The 12,070-nt window shown below is 37.3% G+C and overlaps 2 protein-coding genes across 2 annotated transcripts in view; one reads left to right on the top strand and one right to left on the bottom strand.

Annotated features, from left to right (window-relative positions):
• Positions 1-12,070, top strand: part of LOC134365539 (olfactory receptor 1N1-like) — a 38,241-nt gene that overhangs the window by 12,213 nt on the left and 13,958 nt on the right.
• On the bottom strand, positions 3,762-4,759 carry LOC134365470 (olfactory receptor 1N2-like). The gene is given in 2 exon segments (XM_063081579.1): positions 3,762-4,010; positions 4,013-4,759. Coding segments are annotated over 2 exon segments (996 nt in total).

The raw sequence follows: 12,070 nt of genomic DNA, 5'->3' as shown, positions 1-12,070 counted from the left end.
TGCCTGAACAAATTATAAAATTTAAAAACATATTCAAATTTATGATTATCAAAGTAATATTTTATTGTACAAAATGTGAAAACAAATATCGTGTTTAATTCCATTATCTTGGAATAGCCACAAATATTTTGTTGTATTTTATTCCAGTATTTTTAGCCACATATTATTTACTCTTAAGATTATTCTGTGTTAAAAATATGTTGTCAAATAATTGTAAAGCCTACATAATAGCCCATCGTATCAATGTACAATAATTTAATCAGTCAAGCCCCATTGACTAAAATTTGGGTGGTTTCTGTTTCTTTTATGAGCAATATCATTATATATATATTCTTGGCAATATTTTTTGCTGTTTACTAGATCAGACCTTTGGAAGTGAGAGATTAAGTCATAGCGTACAAATATTTTTAGGGCTCAAAATATATATTGCCAATTTATTTCCTGGAAGGTCTTCCTAATTTATATTCCCATTACCAGCAGCATTGGAGAGTATCTCTCTTACCTGCCTGTATACAGCATCAATTGTCATTTAAAAACCCAACTACACATCAAAGTTACTTCCAGTTTCTGGTCCAGCATGTAAAAAGCTTGAGGGTTGTTCCTGCTCCATAACAAGTAAAACACTGACTAAACTTAAAAAAACTGTAATTGATGAATTACTGGAGACTCAGTGTAGACAAAGAATTCAATTCTCCATGGGGGCTCAGTAATACTACTTAACACTAACAGCTCACTGATAGGTAGGCTATCTAACTGTTTGCATTCATGAAAGCATGACAGACCTAACTAAAATTTTTCCAATATATTTATTGGAAAAAAATCCACATATAGGTAGATCCTGCAGTTCAAATCCATGTCATTCAAGGGTTTTCCGTATACAGATAGGGAAAGAAAAAATAAAACTATCTTTGTTTGCAGATGACTTGATCTATGCAGAAAATCCAAAAGAACTGACATAAAAGTCTTCTGCAACTAGAACATGGTTATGGCAAGATGTCAGGACACAAGATTAATATACAAACGTTAATTGCTTTCTTACATACAAAGGATGATCAAGTGGAATTTGAAATTAAAAACACATTATTATTTATTCTAGTACCCCTCAAAAATGAAATACTTAAGTATAAATTTAACAAAATACATACAACAGCTGTATGATGAGAACTGCAAAATTCTGATGAAAGAAATCAAAGAAGAACTAAGTAAATGGAGAGATTTCCATGTTCATGGGTAGGAAAACTCAATGTGGTTGCAGTGTCAGGTCTTCCCAATTTGATTTATAGATTCAAGGTAACCCCAGTCAAAATCCCAACAAGTTATTTTGTGGATATCGCCAGACTGATTCTAAAGTTCATATGAAGAGGGAAAAGACTCAGAATAGCTTACATGATACAGAAGGAGACGAGCAAAGTCACAGGACTGACACTGCCAGACTTCAAGACTTCCTATAAAACTACAATAATTAAGACAGTGTGATATTGATGAAAGAATAGACAAATAGGGCAATGTAACAGAATACTCATAGATCCACATAAATATAGTTGCTGATCTTTGACCATACAATGGAGAAAAGGAGTCTCTTCAACAAATGGTGCTGGAATCACTAGACATCCACATAAAAAAATGAATCTAGACACAAACCTTATACCTTTCATTGAATATTTCATGCAATGGAATATTATTCAGCCCTAAAAAGAAATGAGATACCAATGTGTGAAAAGACATGGAGAAACCTTAAACGCATATTACTAAGCGAAAAAAGCCAGTCTGAAAAGGCTTCATATGATATGATTTCAACTATATGACATTAGGGAAAAGGCAAAACTACGGAGACAGGAAAAACATTAGTGGTTTTGAAGTGTTAGGGGGGGAGAGGGATAAGTAGGCAGAGCATAGAGAATTTTTAGGGCAGTGAAACTATTTTGTGTAATGTGGTAATGGTGGATACGTATCATTATACATTTGCCAAAACCCATGCAATGTACAACACCAGAGATGAATCCTAATGTAAACTATGGGTTTGAGTGATAGTGATTTGTTAATGGAAGTTAATCGATTGTAACAATTGTACCGCTCTGGTGGGAGATGTTGATAGTGGGGGAGGTTGTGCATGTGTGTGTGAGAGGTTGTATGGGGAATTTCTGTACTTTCCACTTAGTTTTGCTGTAAATCTAAAACTGCTGTTAAAAAAAAATTAAGTCTATAGCAAAAAAAGGAAAAAAGATTGTAGCATCAATTCCTCTCTGAGTTTTCAGTCTGCTGGCCTGCCTGCAAATTTCAGACTTGCCACCTCCCACAATTGCATGAGCCAATTCCTTGAAATGAATATTTTTGTCCATAAATAGACTGTAAATGGCATGGTGTACTTGGAGGGCAGAGTTAGAGATATTAGAGGTAGGAAATTAATTCTAAAAAAGAGAGATATTACTCACAGACACAAAACTTGCTTTTTCTGACCTTTGCTTTGGTACTAGAAATTGCAGTAGTAGATTGCTGTGGTCAGGGCCAAATAACCTAGTATAAGGCCAGGATGGTCTAGTCTGGTTTCCCTAGTTGTCTCATTATACCTATTTCTTCTATTCAAGAAGGGACAGAGGGGAAAGGAAGACAGGCCAAATAGCAATGGAAGCAGGTGCCTGATCTTCATCCTTTAAAATAAGATCTACTGTTCAACACCAAAAGTCCTACTCTTTAAAGCTTGGCCCAGGATGAACCTAATCTTGAGGCTTAAGAGATCTGTTTAGGTGTTTCTTTATCTCTTTGGGGTGCCTTGTGAATCATTGGAACATTTTTTGTGCCAAACCCCAAATATTATTTTCTGGTTTAAAAAATATCTACATGTTTCAAAACACATAGATATAAAGAAGAAAATAATAACTTGTAATTCCACTGCAAAAAGATAACCGTTGTGAAGATTTGTGACTTCTTATAACACCAGTTCCCACCAAACTGCTTTTCATCAAATTATTGCCCTAAAAATTTTCAGCACACTTGATTTATCATTTTGTCTTTTAGGAAATACTTTATTAAAGAACCCAGAGAATTAATCGTGTACTGAGTACAAAATTGGCACGTAGGAGGCACACAACAGGTATTGACTCCTCTTCACTTATCCATTATGATAACAAAAGGGTGATTTTAAGTTAAAGAAGTGAAATAGTAAAGAAATGCCATAAAATATACCTTAATTTAATTCTTTATCTCCTATTGTTATCATTCAATATTAGCCTTATCTATGCTCTCTGACCTTCCTTGTCATGATCCCCATAATGTTGTAAAGTAGAGAGAAAAAGTGTATTGTTACCAAACTTACCTGCCTTGGGCAAATCATTTAACACAATTCTGCCTCAAAGAACTGATGTGAGGAACACTGAGGAGCATTGTGGATGCTCAATAAATGTCCGTATTCTTATCCCTTTGCCTTATGCTGTGCCTGCCTCACTGGCGTAGAATTGCTCAGCTCCAGAGCTGGACCCCATATGGCTTTGTTCACTATGCCCAGTGAACTGGTTTTAGAGGGGAGGTGAGGGGATGGTGTTCTGCTGTTTGTGATGGTTGCCTCACTGGGATCCGAACAGAGGCTGAGGCAGAATACCTCACTCCACAGCTTAATAAAGGAGTGAAATGCCATTTTTGTTACATCCCTACCTCTGAGTTAACTGATAACCTTCCCTTAAAATCAATCATCAATCTGTGAGTGGTAGAACACTGTAGTGATGAAGGGCAGGTATTGATCAGGGCACCAGGATCAGGCATCACAGTCATGATGAGAAGAACATTTTCCCACTGCCAAAAAGTTGACCCAAAGCCTCCTTCATGTCTCTGTTCCTCAGGTTATAGATGAATGGGTTTAGCATGGGAATAATCACCATGTAGAGAATGGCAGCCCTACTTTCCCTCTCTGCAGAATGGATTGATGGGGGCAGTAAATACACACCCATAAGAGACCCATAGAAGAGCAGAACCACTGTGAGGTGAGAACCACAGGTGGAGAAGGTTTGGCATCTCATCGCCCTCCGGGGGATGAGATGCCAAACACAGCCCAGGAAATGCAGAGATAGGAGAAGACGATCAGTATGAGGGGAACGGTGAGGAACATCAAGCCCATGGCAATGATCATCAGCTCATTAATGTGGGTATCTGAGCAGGCAAGCTTCAGCAGAGCACTGGGATCACAGTAGAAGTGGGGGATGGCCTTCTGGGCACAGAAAGCCACACGGGTCAGCAGCAGTGTATGCATCAGGGCAGGACAGTTGGTGAGCACCCAGCACGTAGCCAGCATTAGTGCACAGAGTTGGGGACTCATAGCTGTGCTGTAATGGAGGGGCTGGCAGATGGCCACATAGCGGTCATATGCCATCACAGCCAGGAGGCAGTTGTCAAGGCCACCAAACATAAGGAGGAAATATAGCTGTGTAAGGCAACCAGAATAGGAGATGGTCTGACTCTGGGTATAAATGTTGGTCAACATTTTGGGGACTGAGGCAGAAGTGAAACAGATATCCATTAATGATAGGTTGGCTAGAAAGAAGTACATGGGAGTGTGGAGGTGTGGGTGAGAGATGATGGCCAAGATGATGAGCAAGTTTCCCACCATGGTGACAAGGTACATGCCCAAGAAGATGCCAAACAGGAAAGGCTGCTGCTCTGGCTCAGAGAGTCCTAGGAGGAGGAAGTCTGAAACAGCAGTTTGGTTCACGTTGCTTGGTTTTCTCATCCCCTGCAGCTCTTGTTATCTGTACAGATAAAACCCTTCCATGTGTCAGTATTTAATTATTAGATAAATTTACAAATATTATCTGTGTGACCAGAATTGTGCTGGGCGGAAAGAAAGATGAATAAGTGGTAATTGCCAATGAGAATCTCTGGATATCATTGTGGATGCAAGAAAATACCCACGAGATGTTTAGAGAACAGTTAAGACAAGATCCAATCAAGTATAAATTGCATCTTTTATGCAAGAACAGGGTCCAGAGAAAAGAGATCAGTTTGGCCAGAGAAGTTTGCATAGGCTATTGGGAACAGATGAGAATTTAGCGTGGCCTTGATGGCAAGATTAGAAAAGTCATTTATGACTGTCAGTTGGAAAGGAGATGTGTGGTCTCCATTACTACCCTTCCCCATCCCCCAACACACACATGTACACACACACACACACACACACACACACACACACACACACACACACTATAAACATCTGTGTGGGGGCTGAAAATGACTTTGAAGGACAAGATGGCCTCTTTTCCACTTGCTTCACAATCCCCACAATTCGACCTCACCCATAAGACCTGTCCTGTACTCTTCTCTAACTAAGAGCATAGGATATGTGGGCAGAGGGCAGTGAGTGTCTGTGGAGTTCCACTCTCCCACCCACTGTTAGCACGTCCCCTCTGCAAATAGGACGGGGGCCAGCCTCTCCCATGTACCACCCTCTCTCCTTTATCTCTGTCCTCTTCCCTTCTGGCTCCTCTGCACTTGAATCTGCTCTGGGAACTAATATTTTAATCCCCCTGTACCTTCACCCCTACACTTGTTCCACATCTCACTGATATTTACTTTTTATCAGAGAGGGGAAAGGTTAAAGGCATCAGATTCTGCTTGGAAATAGCCACTCTGTTAGTCTGTTCTAGGATTTAGAGCAAGAGCAAGCTGGCATAAGGAAGCCATCTCATATTGGCCTTGGTGAAGCTATGACCTTAGGAGCTCTTTTAAATATTTCAGTCCTCCATTTGTTTTTCAGTTCATAGAGAGGCATCTGACCTCAGGCAGAGACTCAGCTCACCTACTTAGAAATTTTTGCCTGGTATTTGGGCTGGGAAGAGAGGTGGATTTTTTTGTTTTCTGTTTTTTGGGTGTGTGTGTGTGCGTGCGTGCGTGCATGTGTGTGTGTGTGTGTGTGTGTGTGTGTGTGTGTGTGTGTGTGTGTGTGTGCATGTCCTACCCCTTCCAGATCCTCACCTGTCAGGGTGTAGATCAGTTTCAGGCATCTTCAACTTCTCCAATTCTCTCCTTTGGATGGAAAATCACAATGAGGAACTCCCTGGGACCTTTCTAACTCAGGGTCAGTAAAGTTGGGGTCTATTGAGTTCAGAGTTTATTAGGAACACCTAGTGTATATGACTCAATTTCAGCTTCCCCAGGCCTGGGAAGGCAGGAGCACTTCTTAGGGTTATAAAGGCTCCTGGATCACCATCTCCCAAAGTGCTTATTAGAGCCAACCTCAGTGTTGTGCAGCCTGTTCTCCAGCCAGCTCTGCCTGGGTCCTGGGGGAACTGAGGGCATCTCTTTCCCAGGGGTTAAACTCTCAAATGTGGGTCTTGGGAGTGTTGCTGGAATGCAGTGTACTTCAGCCTGACTAGCAGGTCTCCTGGGAACTCCTGCCTATGTGCTGGACAATTCAGTGCCTGTCCTGTGCCCTAGGTGGAACTGATTGAAGAAAGATTGAGGAGCATAAGTTATAACATGACTATTTCTGCTGGTGATTTCTCTAAATAGAGTAATCATAATATGAAACAACCCTCGCAAAAAGTCCAAAATTCTCAATTTAATGAGGCAATCTATGTAAAGCACTTACGCCATAATGTCTCATACATAGCACCTGTGAAAAAAGCTACTCATATCTCCTGTATTTTAATTAATACTAGCTAATTCTTATTGAGCACTTTCATTACATGACCTCAAGTAATAGAACAAGCTGAGGATGTGAGAATGATGGTTATTCCCATTTTACAGATAAGAAAACTGATGCTCAGTGAGGATAATGACTTGATCAAGGTCATGAAAGTATTAAATGGAAGGAGTGGAATTTCAACCAGGTGTGTACGATTCTAGAGTTCATCCTCTTAACCGCGATGCTTCACCCCAGCACCACTGTTGGTTTTAATCATTAACATTTAATAGGTATAAAATAATCAAATTGTTTTTTAAAACTTGCATTTCTTTGTTACTAGTAAGATTGAACATTTCTTTCATCTGGTTTTTAACCATAGGTAATTATTCCTCAAATTGTCTTGTTAATATATTTGTCCTTTTTCCACTGGGGTGTTTGTTTCTTTTTAAATGGATATTAAAGACAATAAAACAAAATAAAACATTTTATTCTTGTTGTATGTTTTTCTGTCTTAGTCATTCTATTATGCATAGAAGTTTCAAGAAGTTACTGTTTCTGATCAAAGTTGACAGATACTTTGCTTTGTGATTTTTTCCTCCATTACCTTTATACTCAAAAGTCCTTTCTACCTATAGATCAGGGAAATTTCACTTAGTTATTTTTTTTAAATTTTAAATACTACATTTAAATCTTTAATTTACCTGAAATTTATGTTGTGTGTAGTTGGAGAAAAGGGGATCTACCTTCATTTTTAATTTTTTATGGATAGACAATTGTATCAGTACCATTTTTGAATAAGTCCTGCATTCTGTGTTTGTTTGCTAGGTCTGATCATCTTTCCATATCACTTGAGCAGCTCAGAGCACGGCGCAGGGTTTTGAAACCAAGCACCTCGAGAGAAAACATTTTACGGGGCCAAGAAATGAGAGCTGCGTGACTTCATAAGCTTTGGAATTTAGCTTTTGGAAATCCCAGAATATCACTTTCCCTGCCTCTATAGGTCAAACAAATCACTAAGGCCAGGCCAGTCACTAAGGAAAGGAAATCAGCTCTCTCTCTCAATAAGAAGAGCAGCAAAGAATTTTTAGCCATCTTTAATTTACACAGCCTGCACTCTCGTCAGAAATTATTTACATTCCTCTCACATTCAAAATAAACTCACCCCCAAGCCTCAGAATCTCATCCTTTTGTAACATCAGGTCAATATCCGAGATTGTATCATCTAAATGAGGTCCATGTGAAAATGAATTTCCTCACATGCAGTTCCCTGTGTCCTGTTCCTCTCAATCTGAAGACCTGAGAACGTAAGAGACAAGTTGTCCTCCCCTTCACACACTTACACAACACCCTGGTGGTACACACATGGGATAACTGCAGTAAACACTCCTGATTCTTGCAGCGGGATGAATGGGTAGGACAGAGAGATAGACAGGAAACACACAGCTGCGTTCCCTTCATTCTCGTTGCTGCTAATGTTTTACTGATGGATGTACCCTTATTCATTCTTTCTGGTATTGGTAGGCATTTAGATGATTTCCAGTTAGGTATTTTACACATAGTAGTGACATAAACATTCTAGTACATGCCTTTTGGGGAATACACATACACATTTTGGTTGGATATATGCCTAAAAGAATTTTGGAGTCCTAGGTTTTGCATAGGTTCAGCTTTAGATTTTCAGAGCGATTGTCATATATGTGGCAACAGTGATACACGGGGATTCTAATTATTCCTTATCCCACCAGCACTTGGTGTGGTCTCTTTCACTTCTGTTATGTGGTAGGTGTGTAGCAGTAACACATTGTAGATTAAATTTAAATACTCCTAATGAAGTTGAAAATATTTTTATAGATTGCTAGAACATATGATATATTTTGTAATACATATTTTCAAGTCTGTTGGTTTTTAATTTTATTTTTAATTGACAAATAATATTTGTATATATTTAAGTGGAACAGGATAGAGGGCCCAGAAATAAACCCACACATCGACTGTCAATTGATTTTTGACAAAGGTGTCAAGAACCCACAATGGGGAAAGGACAGTCTCTTCAATAAATGGTGTTTGGAAAACTGGATATCCACATGCAGAAGGATAAAATTGGACCCCTATCTCATACCATATAAAAAAACAACTCAAAATGGATAAAGACTTAAATATAGTACCTGAAACTGTAAAACTACCCGAAGAAAACATAAGGAAAAAGACCATGACATTGGTCTAGGCAATGATTTTCTGGATATGACTCCAAATGCACAAGTGACAAAGCAAAAATAGACAAATAGGTGTGAAACTTAATAAAATAATTTTTTGTCAGACCCAGACAAAATAGGACAGGGAAAGGCAAAAAGAGGCTGGGGGGTGGGGATGGGAAGCTCACGCTTGCTTGTCTGAGATAAGAACTGTTGCCAAGGATTTTCTAAAGTCCCCACAAGAAATCCCGTCATGTTCTTTACCCATCTCCTGCTTTGCATGATTTGCACATTTTGCACGTATGCACATATTTCTTTGACAAGGTTTATCTCTAGACATTTTTTAGAACTGCAGTAGTTCAGATATAATGCTCTGGAAGAACACTTGCCCAGTAACAGCATCTCCACCAATGAACTGATAACAAATCTGGCATTGAGCCTCCAAAACCAATGAACTCTGTTTCCAAGCAACTTACTTGAATCTCTCCCTTTTGGCAATAAAAACTTTCTCTTACCCTTCCCTCACTGGATGCATCTGGTGGCTTGCCATGGCTGTGTATTCCAGGCTACAATTCTCTTTTCTCATTCCAAAATAAATTAAACATATTTGAAGATATTTTTTTCTAATTTTTTAAAGGTTGACATAGGGTTGCATCAAACTAAAAAGCTTCTGCACAGCAAAGGAAACAATTAACAGAGTGAAGAGACAACCCACAGATTGGGAGAAAATAAATGTAAACCATACAGCTGATAAGAAGCTAATGTCCAAAGTATATAAGAAATTCAAACTACTCGATAAAAATAAAACAAATAACCCTCTCCATTTGCTTATTGGTACCTTTTGGTAAACAGAAATACAAAACTATGCTATCTACCCTAAATAAATCTTTGTGCAGAATAAGCATGTATTGAAATAACACACTGTGCCCCACAAATATGTACAAGTAAAAGTTAAAATAATTTTTATAAAAAAAGTTTTTAATTTTAACATACTCCGATTAATTTTTCTGCTGTGCTCATGCTGTTTGTGCCTGTTTAAGAGACATTTGCATTCTTCTTGTTTATGAAGAAAAGCTTCTATGCTTTCACCTAAAAGTTTTATTATTTTATTTCTTAAAAAATACAGATCCATTTGGAATTAATTTCTATATGTCACATAAGATGAGTCATTACATCTATTTTCCATTTCAATATTCAGTTAACTCTGTTGATTTGTTAAAAATATCATTGTTTCCCTGCTACAAGGAAGTGTCATATTGATAATAATTCAGATTATTACTTATCTTTGAGTCTTTTTCTAGACTCTGTTCTATTCCATTGTTCAGTTTTTCTGTTCTTGCCTGAATACCATATGATTTTGGTTACTATAGTTTCATATTAAGTCTTAATATATGGCCGTGTAAGTCCTCCAAGTCTGTTATTTGCTTTCAAGTTTGCCTTGGATATCATTGATCTTTGCATTTTTATATAAAATTTAGAATTAGTTTGTCAACTTACACACACACAGATGTGCTGGGACTTTGAATGTGATATCATTAACAGACTAATTTGTGAAGAATTTATATCCTTGCAATGCTGAATCTTTCAGTCCATGAATATGGTATATCTATTTATAACTTCCCCCACCCAACATTATATTTATTCATTTAGACTAGGTTATTGTCTCACAAAGACTAAAATTCTTTTACAAAATTAATTTTTATTATACATATTTATGGGATACAGAGTTGACTATCAGTAGTTTTGTACACTATGTGATGATCAAATCAATATTATTAGCATGTTCATCCTTACAAACTGTAATTATTCTTATGAGTCCTTACCCAATTTCTCCCTAACCTTCCTTTCCCACCTCTGGTAACTACAGGTCTGTTTCCTCCTTCTGAAAGTTCAATGTTTTATTGTGGTCTTTTTCTTTCTTTCTCTTTCTTTGCTTTCTTTCTTAGATCCCACTTAGGGTGAGGACATGTGGTGTTTCTCTTTCTGTGCCTGGCCTATTTCACTTAACATAATTTTCCCCAGACTCATCCATGTTGTTGTGAATGGCAGAATTTTATTCGTTTTTATGGCTAGTGGTATTCCATTGTGTATATATACCACATTTTCCTTATCCAGTCGTCCACTGATGGACTTTTAGGTTGGAGCCATCCCTTGGCTATTGTAAATAAAGCTGTAATGAACATGGGGGTGCAGGTGTCCCTTCAACATGATGATTTTCATCCCTTCGGGTATATACCCAGATGTGGAATTGCTAGATTATATGGTAGTTCTACCTGTAGTCATTTGAGAAACTTGCATACTGTTTTCCATAATGGCTGTAATAATTTACAAAAGTATTTATAACTTTTAAAGTTTGTTTCAATAATATATTATAAATTTTAGTAAGGAGTTCTTGCATATTTTCTTAGATTTATTCCTAGTAATTTATGCTTTTTAAATTTTAATGTAAATAATGTTTAAACTTTTTGTTTTCTATTTGTTCATGGCTGGTATGCAGAAATACAATTAGTTTTTGTGTACTAACTTTGTATCCAGCAACTTTGCTATGTTCTTTTATTAATTCAATAAGTAGTAGATTTGGGGGAAATTTTTAGTGTACAGTCAGGCTGTCTGATAATGAGAGTTTTAGTTTTTCATTTCCAATACATATGAATTTTTTTTTTTCTTTCTCTGGCCTCACAGTACTACTTGGGATGACCAATAAATGGTGAGTAGAAGCAGTAGTGGTGATGATGTCCCTGACTCTGTCCCTGAGGATAAAGCTTTCAGTATTTCACCACTGAGTATGATGTTTCCTGTATATAAGTTCTTTAGCAAATCAAGAATGTCCCCTTTTTCAAAACATCACATTGTGAACCATAAATATATACAATTACTGTTTGTCAATAAAAAAATTTTTAAAACTCAAAAAAAGAGAATGTCCTTTTCAATTCCTAGTTTCCTTTGCTTTTTAAATCACAAATGCATATTGATGTTTATTAAACATTTTTGTTGCATCAATTGAAAGTTTGAAATTATTTTTCTCCTTTTATGTTAATGTGATGAATTTCTTAATTGATTTTCAAATGTTAAACTAACAGTTCATCATGCAATAAACCATTTGGCTCAATGTAGTATGCTTTTTGTACATTCCCAGATTTAACTTTCTAATTTTTTTGTAGGATTTTGAAACAGAGATTGGTTTTCAATTTTCCTTTTTTGTCATGTACTTCACAAATTTTGGTACTAAGGTTGTGCTTGCTTCGTACAAAGAGTCATGACTGTTTTC

This window comes from Cynocephalus volans, chromosome 17 (assembly GCF_027409185.1).
Source record: "Cynocephalus volans isolate mCynVol1 chromosome 17, mCynVol1.pri, whole genome shotgun sequence".
NCBI classification, from domain to species: Eukaryota; Metazoa; Chordata; class Mammalia; order Dermoptera; family Cynocephalidae; genus Cynocephalus; species Cynocephalus volans.
Note: the sequence above shows the minus strand (reverse complement) of the source record. Positions and strands in the feature narration are given on the sequence as shown.